Genomic DNA, 18,257 nt, shown 5'->3' on the forward strand with positions numbered 1-18,257 from the left:
AAATTTGCGCACCATGTTTTGGGCTTCCCCTCACTTTGTTATGAAGTTTTCCCAACAGCTTGTTTCTGCACCTTCTTGCATGCACACTTCCTTAGCTTCGGAACCTCTGAGGGTTGCTGATGTTGGGACTACCCTGGCTTCGGTGAGCATGCTTGCGATACGAGAGTTGGCCATATCACCATACAGTATGTGATACATTGAAATTAGTATTTGAAAGAGAACTTAAGGTTACTTTCGTAACCCTGGTTCTCTGATATGAGTGAGATGTATCACAGCATTTCACTGCTCACAAGAGTGCGAGGAGGAGAAGCATGCTTGAGAATGACCAGAGGGCGGGAGAGTGGTTCCTTATAAGGAGTTAAGGGGGCTCAGCTCATTTGTCACTCTACCTGTGTCTCCAACAGACACTTTTGGTTGGTCCTTCTGAGAGTAATAATAATAATAATAATACATGGGACTTATATAGCGCTTTCAATGACCCAAAGTCGATTTACAATTATAGAAACTAAACAAAAAACTGAGATCAAAACAAGACAATGCCAGACTAGGCAAGGCACACAATTGGCAATGTTCCAACATCTAGTGGAAAGCGTTCCCAGAAGAGTGGAGGCTGTTATATCAGCAAAGGATGGCCAACTCCATATTAATGCCCATGATTTTGGAATGAGATGTTCGACGAGCAGGTGTCCACATACTTTTGGTCATGTACTGTATGATACAATGCATGAAAGGCTTTATCAATCTGTGCAATATATTGAGTTGTACAAATATAAATCAATATGAACTGCAGCTGAAAAGAGAAAAAACAATTTTAAAGTTCCGTATTAAACCATTTAATAAGGCATTTATAAATTGTGTGTTCACCATTTATTAATCATTACGCCCACATTTATAAACCATTTACTAATAATTAGTAAAGTATTTTTGCAGTCCTTAAAGTGAGCACTATTTATACTTATGAATATTTTATAAATATTTTGAGTGACCAGTGTAATTTCTCACAAAAAGATGGACATGCCATTGGTAGATTAAAATTTTTTCTGCATGATTAATAAATGATGAGCAAGCGGTTTGTAAATGCCTTATAAATGCTTTATTATGGACCCCTTAAAATAAAGTGTCACCAAAGCTATTTAAAATCCCCCTTATTTATTTTACAATTAAAAATATAACTTTTGTATCACTGTTCCTCCTTCCTTAACCGAACTTAGCACCACTGGGTCTCAAGTAGGGTTGTCAATTTCCAGTAACTCTAACAAAATTCTCAGGTTTTCTGGTTGGAGGATTCTGGATTTCTTGCTTATACCCTCCTGATTCTGAGAATCTTTCAACCTGAATTTCTGGAAAACCTGGGGAATCTTTGGAAAGTTACCGGAATTTTGCAACCCTGATCTCAAGGTTTCATGCCTCGAAATATGAAATTACCTGAAGAAATAAAACTGAGCATTTCCTTTTTTTTATAGAGGAATAAAAAGGCATCTCTTGTCATTTTAAAATGTAAGAAAATATAAGCATGGTTAGTTACACTAGATTACCTGCTTTTTAATATATAGTTCATAGTTGTCGTTTTGTCTTGTAGGCCTATCTATAATGTGTATTCAGCATCACAGTTATGTCTCATCAATTTGACAGGTGAGCAGAGAGAGAGAGTAGCCTGGTTCCAGGTCTGTTTGTGCTGTTTTATGGTCCAACGACCATAGTTGGCTATACAGCACAAACAGATCTGGGACCAGGCTAGAGAGACTAGTGGGGTCGCCTGGTCAGTCTGTTCACCCTTGACCTCTGACCTCGCCATGCCACACACACCAGTGTCTGAAGGTCATAGGCCATCTATTGGTGCTGGGACCCCTGAGGAGAGAGAAAGAGAGAGATGGAGGGTAAAGGCCCAATGCAGGCGTTTTTATGTCAATATCAAATCATTTCTGCTTAACAATTAAGTACCTTACTCTAATAGATTTACATTAAAATTGGCAAAAATAGCTTAGCAAAAAATAATTTCTCAAGCAGTAATTTTGCTTGGACTGTCTGAGAGTGGTCTGAGTGGGGAAGGGAAAACTGAAAACTAGCTGTTATTGGCAGAGAGTTTTGGAAGTCTTTGTAATTGGTCTATTAACCAATTTACTGCATGGTGATGTCACCATGAAAAGCCGAAACTCCCGCCCATGCAAACCTGCTGATTAGAACATCCTATGTAGATTGTATTTTCAAACAGAAACTATCAGGAAATAACACTGATCACATTGTTTAACACTTTCACAGTGTTCGTTTAACCAGCTGTTAATATTATACAAAACACAGGAAAACAGAATTTTTTGTGTACTGAGCCTTTAAAGCATGCTCAGAACTTACACACAGCGTTATAATACCTAGTGTGCACCTCCTATCTTTCCATTGATAGGCTGCTGTGACATTTGTGGCAGTGTGCCCTATAGGTTTTATAAATCTGTGACTTTACATTATCACTATTTGTTTTAGCTAAGCCCTGGATTTGGTAAACTATATACCTGGATGACTTCAGTTGGAACTTTATGATCAGTCCTTACCGTGTTGGTTTAAACCAGAGGGTTTGAATCTCGCTCAGGACCTTATGTCCAGGACAGAAATTGGGCCTTCGAAATAAGAGCAGATCAGTGTCATGCCTATTACACCTTACTGAGTTCTTTATGATAAGTGACCACGTTTACATGCGCACAGTATTCCAGATAGTAGCTCGTAACTCCATTCAGAATTATGCATTTCTTGCAGTAAAATGATACAACAAATGTTAATTTTGTCTTGAGGAGCGGAGAAATATGATTTCTTTCTTTCAGCTTCTCAGAAAATGTGAATGTGCATGTAATGTTATCTTTGACACTGTTATGCAAGCAGACAGTACTTCAACAACATAAAATATGTTCCCAAAACGAACCGAAGCCTTATCAGAAAGGTTTCATCGTTTTCACAGCTTTTCATTTCCTTAAAACCGGTCAAACTGATGGCATTTGTACATTTTGCACAGGACCAATCATTCCACTGTTTTGGAGTTATTGCGTTTTTGCGTTTTCTCCCCGGTCCCTAAAAGAAACAGACAACTTTACCGGTATTAATTAGGTTACTAACACATTCATTTTATCAATGTAAGACATTATTCTGGTGAGCACTACTTTATTTAGTCTTCTTGGGTAACAAGTTATGACAAAAGAGAAGCTCCATGTATCTAACTATACTGTAGTTGACAAACAAATGGTCTACCAAATGTCAGAAATTATAAGCAGAAAGTTGTCTAAATTAGGGGTGAAAGTAACCAGTAGGCTATACGGTCCAGTACGGAGTATCAGCAAAACGTATTATTATGGAATTATGGTGTATCGAACTGCGAAGGTAGCCTACTTTTTGAAGTGATTTGTTTGACAATCTGATAAAAACATCATCACACAACACCCATGATATGCGAAAATGAGCCTACACAGACCGCAAAAAAACACAGTAAATGGGATAAGATGTTTACATGCCACAGTATCCAGTCTAAGATCAGCATATCCCAGGCATCTTATCCGGCTTTCTTACAGCCAGGATAAAAGCTTTTCGGGTTATTGTAAATGGGATATGATGTTTGTGTGTCAACTCGAAAACTGAATACTTGAGTATCCAGAATAATAAGGGAAAATTGGTCTGCATGTAAACGTGGTCAGTGTGATGAACTTACTGAGTTGGTTCTCTTGCGTTTCCAGCAGTCAGGGTTGAGTCTCTTCTGCTCGTCAGCCAGAGCCTTGGCCTCTATGGTGTACATCCTCCTCTCCTCGTTCTTCATCTTCTTCCACTTATCACCCAGGATCACACTGATGGCTCTGTATAGGGACACAAGGACATACTATAATTTATACCGTAATTCATTCAGTCACTCATGTGTGTGGAACTCATTAATTAATGTGAGAGACAACACTCTTTTCTCTGCTACTGTAATCCTACCTGTGGCTCTGGTCTAAAGCAATAGTCTACTCAGAGACGTTCCTAACATAGAGATCCTTTCATTTTGTAAACAATTTGTCAGAACAGGATGGATGTACTACTGACCATTCCCCCCCCCCCAGAAAATTACATTTTACACGCATGCACACACACACATTTGGTCTGCCTACCCACCTGTTATCCTTCCCAGGGTACATCTGTGTGTACTCCAACCTGTACTTCTTAGCGAAGAGCATGAAGGCGTTCATTGGCCGCTTGCATTTGGTGGGCGTGGCCCCGCCAGGGGCCGTCTCTGAGGTATTGCTCCTGTTTGATTTGCTGGTGGAGGAGGGGTGGGAGGAACTGGAGAGTTTCTCTAGGTCAGGGGAGACAGCGCCACTGCTGGACTGGGAGGTCCTACGCTGCCTGGCCATGCTGCTCAGCACATACACAGCTGAAGAGTCCAGAGGGGTGAAGTCATAACTGGAGAGAGATATAAAGAGAGAGGGGAGATTAATACAATTTATATAATTTCACCAAAATCTTATCTACTGTGTCATACTGAGGCATTGATATTGTCTGAATAAACTAAGCCCTCGGGAGCATATACCAGTGTGCAGACATTTTTGTTTAACATTGGTATTATTCTGTACCTCCTGAAGGTGTCGAAGACAACAGAGTCGTCACAGTTTATGGAGTCTCTGTGGCCTGGAGGAAGACATAGGTCCCCCACCTGCATCTCATAGCAGGGGATACCGTGCTGCACCACCGTCAGGCTGGGATAGAACGAGGACCAGCCTGGGACAGGAAGAGACATGGAGTTGTAATTTTTTTTTTTAAATACACAAAAAATATGTGAACCTGTCCAAGATGTAAATCTGGCCTGTACTATAAGGCCCTATCACCATACAGTCTCAAAGATTATCCTACCAATAGGCCTATCCGCTTCCATGGAACATCAAGAGCTGAACATTTGCTTAATCAATCTGATGATAGCTAGAACTTCCAGACTTCAGATTAATAGCCCCTGCATTTATCATTTGCATGCAGTTCCAGTTCGCCATGTTCCCTTAACTGATTCAGTTATCTTGTTAACAATTCAAAGACATTTAGTTCTTTTACCTTTGTTTTTCACAAAGAAGGGGTGATCAAATCTGCACTCTGCCGTTAAGAGTCCATCTTCTGGCGAGCCAGGGTCAAAGGTGAGTTTGAGGACAGCCTGGCCGTATGACACGTTCTCCTCGTGGGCCACTAGCTTCAGACCTTCCGAACCGTAGCTCTGTAAATCAATCAACATCCAGAGAGAAAAATGTGAGAGGGAGACTAGCCAATCATATCAGATCTGGCAATTAGCAAGGGCATGTTCATAAGGCATCAAACGGAAGAAAACAAACAAACAGGGAGGGACTAGCTGGAATTCTTTTTTTCCCGCTGTAAAACATTTTGCTACCTTTCGGGCGGTGGACGGCATTATTCTCTCATCATCATCTGACACGTCATCAGAGTCTCCCAGGTCCTCAGCCTCTTGCCACTCCTTGTTAGAACCCCTGTGGAACCGCAGCCGGGTGCCTGAATAGGAGGATAACAGCAAAACATTTAGTCAAATAGAGTAAGAGAGAGAGAGAGAGAGACAGATAGACAGATTTTTCTTCTTGCCTTGAGACTTGACTTTTGATGCTTCTTATTGATACATCCTTACTTACAAAGAAGTACAAACAGTATTGGCCTGTCATACTGCTGTCTAAACACCAGAGGCTGATATTTCCCTATGAATTTATGTTCACTCTGGATTAAGTTAGCAACTCACACAGAGGAAACAGGTACATTTATACAACGGAGTAAACACAGGCTTAAAAAAAGAATATATTTAATATAACACTTTTCATTACAGAGTTATCGCAAAGCTCTACTGAGGAAAAAAATAAGTGATATACAATAAAAACAACATACATTTAGAAACAAGGCAGGTAAAACAGCAATAGTAGGCTAGTTGCTAAATACATTTTAGTTTGGGATTAGGACAATGAAAAAGACTGTGTCTAGAGAAGTGGGTTTTAATAAGACCCATTTTAAAAGTTCTGAGTGATGGAGCGGCTCTCAGATGGTCAGGAAGAGCATTCCATAGGCGAGGGGCAAGGGAGCAGAAGGCTCGGTCCCCCATAGTTCGGAGATGTGTCTTGGGGACTTGAAACAGTAGGGAGTGGCTGGAGCGGAGAGTGCGTAGTGGCTCGCTGATTGAGATGAGGTCGCTGATGTAGGTCGGGCTCAATCCATTCAAGGATTTAAATATAAGCATGATGACTTTGATATCGATCTTGTTGTTGACCGGTAGCTAGTGGAGTTGGGCCAGGATTGTTGTAATGTGGTCTGACTTCTTGGTCTTGGTTAGGACCCTGGCAGCACTGTTCTGGATTAGTTGGAGCCTCTGTAGTGATTGCTGGGAGGCTCCCAAACAGCACATTGCCGTAGTTGATCAGAGAGAAGATGAAGGCATGGATGAGTTTCTCTGTATCTGGCTGGGAGATGGTATGACCCGGACAAATGGATTAACTATGTTTTACATACTTGTTTTATGTGGGCATCGAAGGACAGAGAAGGATCAAACTTGACTCCTAGGTTGGAGATGACAGTGGACAGGTGGATGGCCTAGCCATTGATTGTAGGGCAGATGTTTCCAGCACTGATGACCTGCTTGGGTGTCCCAATAAGCATAGCCTCAATCTTGCTACTGATCAACTGGAGGAAGTTCTCTTTCATCCATTCCATGCCACAGGATCTGTGATATGTTGCCTGATACAGTCCTGAATCCAGACTGCACAGCCACTTGTTATCAATGTGTTAGCTAGGCTTTTTCCACAAGGAAAAGGTAAACGCACTCAAGGTCATAATTCTAGGAAAAGCTTATCCATTTCTCTCTGTGTGTATGTGTGTGTGTGTGTGTGTGTGTGTGTGTGTGTGTGCGCGCCTGCGTGCGTGTGTCCATACCTTTCAGGAAACAGTGCCAGGCAGTTGAGGGCCAGGAGTTAGACCAACCCATGTCCTCATCATCAGAGAAGGATGACATAGAGAACACACCAGACTCTGACTCACTGCTGGCCTGAATGGGGGATGTTCAAACAAAGAGAAACATATTACAAAACAGGTGATTAGCACATGTCATAAATTGCAGTGTTGTCGCAGAGTTATAGAACAGTTACATTGCCCTGAATGAAGCATGCCCATCAGGGTTGGCCAATACCACCTCAGTTCAGTTCAATAAGGAAATTCCTCAATGAATTTCTAATCCATAGAGAGAAAATTAGAATTTCAGTGAGGGATTTCAGTTTACTTCCTGAATTGACTAAACTAAAATGGAATTGACCACAATGAACACTAATGGTCATACATAATCTTGTAGTAGACAGTCTAGATGACGTGACACATACAAAAACATTTTATTCATTCATTCAGTATAGGAGTGGAGAGGGTGATAGGGTCCACACACAGGAAATGGTTGAACTGAAAGGTAAATGGTGAAAGGTCGTACTCTGACACGTCTGCTGCGCTCCCTAAGGTGACCCCTAGAGGGGCTGGGTGCACTGCTGGCCAGGGGAGGTCTGGCGTAAGAATGTAAACTACGACTGGTGGCAAAGATGTGCATAGGAGACGACCTGATGAGAGGAATAAAGAGAAATACATATTAATTATCAATACATTAACAATCTAACACCATCACTTTGCCCGTCCATGAGACGACCTGATAAGGAGAAATACAGATATACATATCAAATTGAACATATCAAACATCAACCTAATGCTTTGTTGATGTGTGGCTCTGTCTGTGTGTCTGTCTGTGTGTGTATGTGTGTGTGTGTACCACGTGCCTTTGTGTGACATTCATGTGTATTGTGTACCACATGTGTGTATGCTACAGTAAATGAGTGTGCATATGCGTTGTCAGGCCCTAAACACAACAGGTACCTCTTGATGGGAGGAGGCTCCTGCAGTAGGGGGCTCTGAGGGCTGGTGGCGATGTTAGCCAGCTCAGTCAGCCAATTGGTGTGAGGGTAACCAGCTATACACTCCTGATGTGACACCCCAGTTCCCACATGGAACAGCACCGGAGAGGACTGGTTCTCCTCTACCTCCTGCAGCTCTGGCAGGTCATCTGGAGCGGGAGGGGAGTGAGGTTGGTCAGGGTTGTGCTTATAAGTGTTCAGAATATAATTAAATAGAAAATTCCTGTCCGTTATGGTAACACTTTACATTTCAGATTTATACCTGTATACTGTGTGTGTGTGTGTGTGTGTGTGTGTGTGTGTGTGTGTGTGTGTGTGTGTGTGTGTGTGTGTGTGTTATGTCAGATATTTACCATACTCCATGGGAGTAGGGGGGCAACCAGGTGATGAGGACAGAGCCTCATTGCATTTCAGAAGATCAAAGGAGTCTTCCATTCTATTTGCATCCATCTTGTTTTCCTCAACTTGTTCAGTCTTATTAACTTCCCATAACATATTACACCATGTCAGCTGGCAAGTCTGTAGACAGCCACTGGAGACAATGATAAATTACAATTTCAGAATCTGACCACAACAGGTATATATAAAACATACAAAATGATGAATTAATATGCTTTGAATTATTTGGTTAAACGCTAGGCCTATGTAATTTATGTTTGCATTGAATATTAATAGGTGAATAATAAAATAAAAAGCACTGGTTAAAAAAGCATAGATGACTGCATTATTCTACAATCACAAATCCCCATTTCCTGTGGCAATATCACATTATGGCCATAATAAATTAAATCAAATCTGCAGGTCATTACATAGGGTTTAAAAAGCCTCCATATCTGTGTGGACTAGATAAAGAACAGTCATGTGACCATATGCGTGCAGCCCTTGTTTATAAACTTTGGGAACTTCGCGCGTGCGCACCAGAGCTCATTCATTCATAACTGCGTAACAAGCACTGGTCAATAACGCTGTTATGATCATACAAAAATTCACAAAATATCGACAGAAAAAAGCAATATTATTTCATAGATAAAGGCGAGTTGAGAAATATCAACGTGTCATGCCACCTAGTCTGAGCAATGTAGGCTACATTATAAAGGATCAGCTGAAGACAATAACAAGCTTTCTGCTTCGTAGCTGTGGCCAAATGAAATGTAGCCATTTTTTTAGGTTATCGTAGAAACTTAAATTGTAAAGTTAAGATTATATCTAATGTTAGGCGATGAATGGCTTTCTAGATATCCGATAACTAATCTTGCGCAATTTATTTATTGACATTTTGATTATTGGGAAACTAGCTAAAACATAGAATGACACTTATTACTCTTAGAAATGTGAAAAGTTGACATTGCCTATAGCCAACTGTCCAATTACTTTTTTCTATAAGGCAATCTGTTATTGTGTTGAGTGTTGTCACAAGGGAATATGCTTTCTTGTCTAACAGCTAGAAAATAACCAAGCTCACTTGTAAACAAAAGAATGTCAACAAGTTCAGACACGACACCGCTTGCAGTGTTCGAGATTGTCAAATGAATGAACCGAAAATGTACATTCAGTCCTAAGTCTTTCCCGAAACATTGTTTTACTACTTTGAAAGCAGGCTGTCTTTGTCACTATATTAATGAATAGCTAGCACGCCAGCTAGCCTAACAGGCTAATGTTACAACCAAAATAACAAACATAACAATGAACAAAATCTGTCTAGAATAAATTGTCAATCGACATCGAACAGTCGAATGACAACTGTTCCACTCCACCAAACTATACGCACTGAATAAAGAAAATTACACTGCTTATTTCTCGAGATTAGTTAAACTTTAGTTTCTTAGAAATCTGTTATTTTACCAAACCTGTCGCCATCAAGTAACTCTCTGGCATTCATTGAAGGGGTGGGAAGGAATATTTCCAAAACCGGTCATCTATTGGTGGATAAAAACGTCAGTAAAGTTAATCTCTAATCGTTATTGGTGGGTTCATGACGGTACTAAAAGGGCCTGGTTTGGTTTGTTAATCAAACGCCCATTGGCTGAATGTGCACGTCCGTTATTTCCCAGAAACAGATGATTGGTCATAACAAGGAGAATACAGTTAATCCTTTGTTATTGAAACTCACAGGAATGTTCTTATATTATCTCTGTTGATTAACAGTGTAATATCAACATTGTCTGAATTCATTTTAACAAAGGCTTGCATGTTATGAGGAGATCCAAATACGCTATTGTCTTTTTTTTTTTTTAACAACAAATCAATACAGGAAGTACATGAGGGAACACAAGTATATATGGATAATATACAATGGACAATTGAGCTAGGGGGTACAATATCACATTACACAAGGACCTTAAGGGACACACATACACTTATAATTCTAACAGCTTTTTTTGTTACTAGAGTATTTAATTGTCTTAAAATACAGTTATTTTTGTAGGGTAAGAAAATGTGTTTTTTTTGTTTGTAAATTTACATTTGTGAATATGAAATTTGGCCAAAAGAATAATGAAATGAATTACACAAAAACGTTTCAGCTTATTCCTATCGTCGGTAAAGAATCCAAGCAGTACATCTCTCCACAATAGTGGAAGACCTTCATAAATGTGTTCAATTATAAATCTACTGATGTCTTGCCACAGTTTTCTTGCATGAATACAATTCCAAAAAAGATGCAACACTGTTTCTGGGTGGTCATTACAAAAGGAGCAATCTGAGTTGATGTTTTCCTTAAACTTCTTCATATAGTGGTTGACAAGATAATATTTATGAATAATTCTAAAGGAAACTTCCTTAATTTTGTTAAGTAGGTATGTGTGTGGCAAAATCCAAACTTTTTTCCAACAGATATTATCAATAAATCCATTCCAATAAGGCATGACATAAGGTATAGATACAACATCCTGCTGAAACAAGATTTGTATCGCTCTGTTGAATGGACCAAAAGAGAAACAAATCTTTCCTACTGATGAGTCAACAGGGTCAATTGAAGGTAGGTTCTGAGGGTCAGGTCTTGACACGTTCCTGAATAATAAAGCAACACCTGAGGGAATGGCATCTACAGTGAGGGAAAAAAGTATTTGATCCCCTGCTGATTTTGTACGTTTGCCCACTGACAAAGAAATTATCAGTCTATAATTTTAATGGTATTTGAACAGTGAGAGACAGAATAACAACAACAAAAAATCCAGAAAAATGCATGTCAAAAAATATTATAAAATGATTTGCATTTTAATGAGGGAAATAAGTATTTGACACCTCTGCAAAACATGACTTAGTACTTGGTGGCAAAACCCTTGTTGGCAATCACAGAGGTCAGACGTTTCTTGTAGTTGGCCACCAGGTTTGCACACATCTCAGGAGGGATTTTGTCCCACTCCTCTTTGCAGATCTTCTCCAAGTCATTAAGGTTTTGAGGCTGACGTTTGGCAACTCGAACCTTCAGCTCCCTCCACAGATTTTCTATGGGATTAAGGTCTGGAGACTGGCTAGGCCACTCCAGGACTGTTACGGAGTCTAGTTGATAGGTAATCGACTAGCCGGACTGTTCCCCGGACTCCGCGTGTAGGGATTTGTACAATGCATGAACAAGGCTATTGAACTAGACATTGGTGTCTGTCTTTATTACTTTATCCAATATATCATACTGAAACATGGTATCAGAAGTGGCTCGAAAACCATACGTTTGTTATTTTTGTAGCTAAGTACAGTATAGGCGCGGTTACGTTCCATATGCGAACACACGCCGATTCCTACTCACAACACTGATCAACTAGTTGTTAGCTGGTTAGCTAGCATCACTACCTACCTCGATGACTGAAGGCAAAGAAGTCTCCTATTCCATCGCTATGGCAGCGAACATTCCGCCACCTAATCCCATGGTTCTCACAGGGGACTGGAATACTAATTGGGACAATTTCAGGGATGAATTCGAGGACTATGCGCTGGCGACCGGTCTACATGAGAAACCCAACGAGGTACAAGCGGCAACTCTGAGGAGTTTAATGGGCAGCGAATGCAGGCATATCTACCGGCACAATCTCACCCTCACAGCGCGACAACAGTGTGATGCAAAGGCTATATTGGATGCATTGGAGAATTACTTCAAACCCGCCAGAAACGTAATTTACGAGCGGTTCGTTTTCGGAAGCTGCAAACAGGAAGAGGGTGAGTCAGTACACAACTTTGTAACCCGTTTGAGAGAAAAATCCGCCACTTGTGAATACGGGGGATTGAAAGATGAATTGATTCGTGACAAAATAGTACTGGGAATTGCAAATGAGGATACACGCCGGCGTCTACTGAGAGAGAGAGGCTTAACATTAGTAACTGCCATCGAAATGTGCCGCACTGCTGAAGTCACTGACATGAGAATGAGAGCAATGGAAATCGAAACCCCACGCTCCGACGTTGACACTGTTCACGCTGTTGCTAGGCAGACATTCAGGCAAAACCAATCAAGGCAGAGTAATTCACCACGAACGGTGAACACAGAGAGCCCAGTAGCATGTATATACTGTGGGAATACGCACACACGTGGCAAAGAGCACTGCCCTGCCTATGGAAAACCATGCAGAGCTTGTGGAACTAATAATCACTTTGCAAAAGTGTGTCTCAAAAGCAAAAGAAGGGTGAGTGAGGGCAAGATTCACTGTGTTGATGATGTCACTCAATGTTCAGGGCTGAACAGTGAAAGTAACATTTACATGCATGAATCCATTGGGGCTGTACACTCAAGAGGGAAGAAATGGTTTGTGACACTACGATTACACAACAAGCAACAACAATGTCAACTGGATTCCGGTGCTACATGCAACGTAATGAGCTACAAAGACAAAATCAATCTGGCACCTGACACGCATCTATTGCCCAGCGATACTAGACTAAAGCTGTACTCAGGAGAGCTAATGAGCTCTATGGGCACCTTTGAGACCGAATGTGTTATTCGGGGACGCAAACACAAGCTGGAGTTTGAGATTGTGAAAACCAGTCAACATCCTCTCCTCTCAGGCTCTACATGCGAACGCCTGGGACTGATGCAGTTCACTGTACCAAATGACCTGCACATTGTGGATCATGTCCAGCATGGACCCCTGTCCAAAGAACAACTACTCAACAGATATGACGATGTATTCAACATGCCCGTTGAATCAGTGCCTGGTGAGGTACACTTTGAAGTGGATGAGAGCATCACTCCAGTCCAGTGTGCTCCTCGCAATGTGCCCATTGCAATGAAAGTGGCTGTGAAGGCCCAGCTGGACAAGTATGAGGCCGATGGCCACATGACATCTGTGACCGAACCAACTGACTGGATCAGCAATATGGTCATAGTGAAAAAACCAGAGAAGCTGAGGGTCTGCATCGACCCAAAGCATCTGAACCAAGCATTGAAACGATCCCACTACATCATGCCGACACTAGAGGATGTCCTCTACAAGCTTCCCAAGGCCAGGATTTTCACCTTGGTGGATGCCCGAGATGCATTCCTTCAATGCAAGCTGGACGAAGAAAGCAGCTTCATGACTACCTTCTGGACCCCCTGGGGTCGGAAACGCTGGCTCAAGCTCCCGTTTGGTGTCTCAGTGGCACCTGAGGTATACCAACGCAAGCAGCACGAGTTACTGGCTGGGCTCAAGGGCATTGAACCCATCGCTGATGATGTCCTGATCGTAGGCTGTGGTGACACAGACGATGAAGCAGAACGCGACCACGATGTGAAGCTCCTGGCACTGATGGAGCGCTGTCGAACAGTTAAGCTTCGTCTTGGCCTGAAGAAGCTACAGTTCAAGGTGAAAGACGTCCACTTCCATGGCCACATTCTTTCGGCAAAGGCCTGAAGCCGGACCCAGACAAGGTCCGAGCGATCCTCGACATGCCAAACCCATCTGATGCAAAAGGAGTACAGCGTCTCACCGGTTTTGCAAACTATCTTGCAAAGTTCATGCCACACCTATCAGCAGTCTGTGAGCCTCTGCGCCGGTTGCTGGACAAAGACACACCATGGCACTGGCTACCCAAGCACGAGGCAGCGGTGCAGGAGATGAAATCTCTGGCTTCATCCATGCCAGTGTTGCGCTACTACGACGTCACGAAGCCTGTCACAATCCAGAGTGACTCCAGTCAAAGGGGACTTGGATGCTGCCTTATGCAGGAAGGCCAACCCGTTGCGTTTGCCTCGAGAGCGCTCACCCCCACCGAACAGAACTATGCACAAATTGAGAAAGAGTGCCTCAGCATCGTCTTCTCTTGCCAGCGATTCCATCACTACTTGTATGGTCGAGAGCTGGTCACCGCTGAAACTGACCACAAACCACTCATTGCCATATTCAGTAAACCTCTCCTCAACGCGCCCAAGAGGCTTCCAAAGCATGCTCCTGACTCTGCAAAACTACAGCCTGAAGGTCATTTACAAGCCAGGACCAGAGATGTACATCAGCGACACACTGAGCAGGGCAACGGCACAATGTACAGGCAGAGGCACTGCCTATCAGCGGCAGGCCATCTGTTCGCTACAGCAGGAACAACAAGATGTTCAACAGATCAATCAGGCAGACTACTTAAACGTCACAGATCACCGCCTAGCCCAGATCAGGCAACACACTGACAAGGACGAACACCTACAATCACTGAAGTCCATGGCTCTCGCAGGTTGGCCATACCTGAAAGAGGAGACACCTTTCACAGTGAGAGAATACTGGACCTTTCGAGATGAGATCAGCGTGCAAAATGGCGTCTTGTTCAGAGGTCAGAAGGTCATTATTCCCAAATCACTACGTCCAGAGATGCTTACCCGCATACACTCCAGTCACGTTGGAGGTGACGCATGCTACCGCCAGGCTCGTGAAACATTATACTGGCCAAACATGCAAGCAGAAATTAAAGACTTTGTCAGCAACTGTACCACGTGCAACGAGTACGCTCATGAACAGCAAAAGGAAACCATGATGTCACACGAACTGCCCACAAGGGCCTGGCAAATCGTCAGCATGGACTTATTCAGCCACAGACAAAAGGACTATCTTCTCATTGTGGATCACTACTCTGACTTTTGGGAAATTGAACTGCTCCCTGACTTGTCTGCAGAGACGGTCATAAAGCGCTGCAAGGCGCAGTTTGCCAGGCAAGGTCAGCCTGACAAGGTAATCACGGACAATGGCCCACAATTCACTGCACAGTTCAAGCGTTTCGCCTCAGAATGGGAGTTTGACCATGTAACCTCCTCTCCAAGACACCCAAAAGCAAATGGCAAGGCAGAGTCAGCTGTCAAGATTGCAAAAACCTGTTAAGCAGGGCCGCGCGACAGCAACGACCCATGGAAAGCGATCTTACAGTGGAGGAACACACCCACCGAAAACATGGACAGCAGCCCAGCACAACGCCTTCTGTCCAGACGTCTGAAGACTACCATCCCCGTAGCTAACAAGCTACTTGAGCCCTGCGTCATGGTTGGCGTCACGGACAAACTGCGTCGCAGAAAGCAGCTCGCTAAGTGCTTCTACGACCGGACTGCTCGAGACCTACCAGAACTGGAGGTGGGTGAAACGATAAGGATGAAACCGCTGCCGGGAGACCACACAGGACTTTGGAGGCTGGGCACGTGCCTACAGAGAGTTGCACCACGCTCTTACCTGGTGGATGTTGGTGGCTCCCTCTATCGTCGCAATCGGGTGGATCTGCGCATAGCAGAGCGGACAAACCAGAACACGCCATACACTCACCTAGATGAGATGGATCACAGTCCAGGCCTAAGGGTAAGAGGTGCAGAATTGAGACATGAGCCAACTGAAGGTGAGGCTTCTACCCCACCAAGCTCTCCAGCTCGTGGCCCTAATCCTACCCCTGTCAGAGCCAATACTTACTCACGGGTGGGTCGGCTGTGCAAGCCACCGGACAGGCTTACTCTGTAAGCAAGAGACTGTGTTAACTTGTCCTCCTGTTTATAAAAATAAACATTTAAAAAAAATAAAAATAAAAAAATAAAAGAAAATAAAGAAAAAAAGAAAATTTAAAAAGAAAGGAAGATGACAACTGAAGTAAAAAGAAAATGTCATGCGTTCTTAATTGTTATGACTTGATTGTTAAGAATTTAATGTTATGCTGTTATGTTTGCACTTTCTATTGAAAAGGATGATGTTACGGAGTCTAGTTGATAGGTAATCGACTAGCCGGACTGTTCCCCGGACTCCGCGTGTAGGGATTTGTACAATGCATGAACAAGGCTATTGAACTAGACATTGGTGTCTGTCTTTATTACTTTATCCAATATATCATACTGAAACTCGAACCTTCAGCTCCCTCCACAGATTTTCTATGGGATTAAGGTCTGGAGACTGGCTAGGCCACTCCAGGACCTTAATGTGCTTCTTCTTGAGCCACTTCTTTGTGGCCTTGGCCGTGTGTTTTGGGTCATTGTCATGCTGGAATACCCATCCACGAACCATTTTCAATGCCCTGGCTGAGGGAAGGAGGTTCTCACCCAAGATTTGACGGTACATGGCCCCATCCATCGTCCCTTTGATGCGGTGAAGTTGTCCTGTCCCCTTAGCAGAAAAACACCCCCAAAGCATAATGTTTCCACCTCCATGTTTGACAGTGGGGATGGTGTTCTTGGGGTCATAGGCAACATTCCTCCTCCTTCAAACATGGCGAGTTGAGTTGATGCCAAAGAGCTCCATTTTGGTCTCATCTGACCACAACACTTTCACCCAGTTGTCCTCTGAATCATTCAGATGTTCATTGGCAAACTTCAGACGGGCATGTATATGTGCTTTCTTGAGCAGGGGGACCTTGCGGGCACTGCAGGATTTCAGTCCTTCACGGTGTAGTGTGTTACCAATTGTTTTCTTGGTGACTATGGTCCCAGCTGCCTTGAGATCATTGACAAGATCCTCCCGTTGTAACGTCTGTCTTCTGAAATGAACCAAGGCGCAGCAGGTATGTGAATACTCATTTTTTAATTACCCAACAAAAGGAGTAAAGCATCCACAGGAAACAATAAACGTGACAGCAGCAACAGTTTGCAGGCTAAAAAACGCAGTGCAAAACAACCACCCACAAACCCCAGTGACAAACAACTCCTACATATATGACTCCCAATCAGGAACAACGATTCCCAGCTGTTCCTGATCAGGAGTCACAAGACACACACAAGACTGCCACGTCCTGACCCCCAGACTACTACACCAGCTCCATCTGCTGGTCAGGACGTGACAGTACCCCCCCCTCAAGCTGCAGACCCCGGAATGCACCTAACCACAACAAAAAAACACCAACAAACTAAATCCCCAACAAAACCCATAAACAGTAACCCTAAACAATAAGGGAGGGAAGGGAGGGTGGCTGCCGTCAATGACGGCACTGTGCTACACCCTCCCTCCCCAACCCACCTATCCTGGAGGCGGCTCAGGCTCTGGCCGTTCCAGGCAGTCGGGCCACTCTGGCAGCTCGGGGCAGCTCGGGACAGTCTGGCAGCTCGCAGCTCAGGGCAGTCTGGCAGCTCGGGACAGTCTGGCCACTCCGGCAGTTCAGGGCAGTCTGGCCACTCCGGCAGTTCAGGGCAGTCTGGCCACTCCGGCAGTTCAGGGCAGTCTGGCCACTCCGGCAGTTCAGGGCAGTCTGGCCACTCCGGCAGTTCAGCGCAGTCTGGCCACTCCGGCGACTGTTGACTGGCGGGCAGCTCCGACGACTGTTGACTGGCGGGCAGCTCCGACGACTGTTGACTGGCGGGCAGCTCCGACGACTGTTGACTGGCGGGCAGCTCCGACGACTGTTGACTGGCGGGCAGCTCCGACGACTGTTGACTGGCGGGCAGCTCTGATGACGACTGTTGACTGGCGGGCAGCTCTGATGACGACTGTTGACTGGCGGGCAGCTCTGATGACGACTGTTGACTGGCGGGCAGCTCTGATGACGACTGTTGACTGGCGGGCAGCTCTGATGACGACTGTTGACTGGCGGGCAGCTCTGATGACGACTGTTGACTGGCGGGCAGCTCTGATGACGATGGTTGACTGGCGGGCAGCTCTGGTGACTGTTGACTGGCGGGCAGCTCTGATGACTGTTGACTGGCGGGCAGCTCTGACGACTGTTGACTGGCGGGCAGCACTGACAACTGTTGACTGGCGGGCAGCTCTGGCGACTGTTGACTGGCGAGGCTGGGTTCACGCACTTGAAGCCTGGTGCGTGGTGCTGGTACTGGGCTTACCAGATTGTGAACACGCACCTCCATGCTAGTGCGGGGAGCTGGCCTGGGGCTCCATTCTTGCCCCGCAAATCTCCCCTTGTGCCCCCCCCTAAGAAATTATTGGGGGTGCCTCTCGGTCTCCCTTACCTCGCCAGCCTTCTTCC

At 44.1% G+C, this 18,257-nt stretch overlaps 1 protein-coding gene across 3 annotated transcripts; it reads right to left on the reverse strand.

Moving 5' to 3' along the window:
- Positions 1-716: 716 nt before the first annotated feature.
- Positions 717-9,875, reverse strand: LOC106573037 (HMG box-containing protein 1). Of its 3 annotated transcripts, none has more exons than XM_014147659.2 (12): positions 9,768-9,875; positions 8,279-8,457; positions 7,888-8,074; positions 7,454-7,577; positions 6,913-7,024; positions 5,378-5,496; positions 5,050-5,206; positions 4,581-4,725; positions 4,123-4,410; positions 3,686-3,827; positions 2,544-2,609; positions 717-1,848 (listed from the first exon to the last, which is right to left on the reverse strand). In XM_014147659.2, exons 2-11 carry the CDS (start codon positions 8,418-8,420, stop codon positions 2,586-2,588), a joined length of 1,440 nt encoding a protein of 479 aa, XP_014003134.1. In that variant the 5' UTR covers positions 8,421-8,457; positions 9,768-9,875; the 3' UTR covers positions 717-1,848; positions 2,544-2,585. The 3 variants fall into 3 exon arrangements, with proteins under 3 accessions (XP_014003134.1, XP_014003131.1, XP_014003132.1); XM_014147656.2 differs by having other exon boundaries at positions 9,773-9,830; XM_014147657.2 differs by lacking the exon at positions 2,544-2,609 and having other exon boundaries at positions 9,773-9,830.
- Positions 9,876-18,257: the final 8,382 nt, after the last annotated feature.

The sequence above is a fragment of the Salmo salar genome, chromosome ssa16 (assembly GCF_905237065.1).
Source record: "Salmo salar chromosome ssa16, Ssal_v3.1, whole genome shotgun sequence".
NCBI lineage: Eukaryota > Metazoa > Chordata > Actinopteri > Salmoniformes > Salmonidae > Salmo > Salmo salar.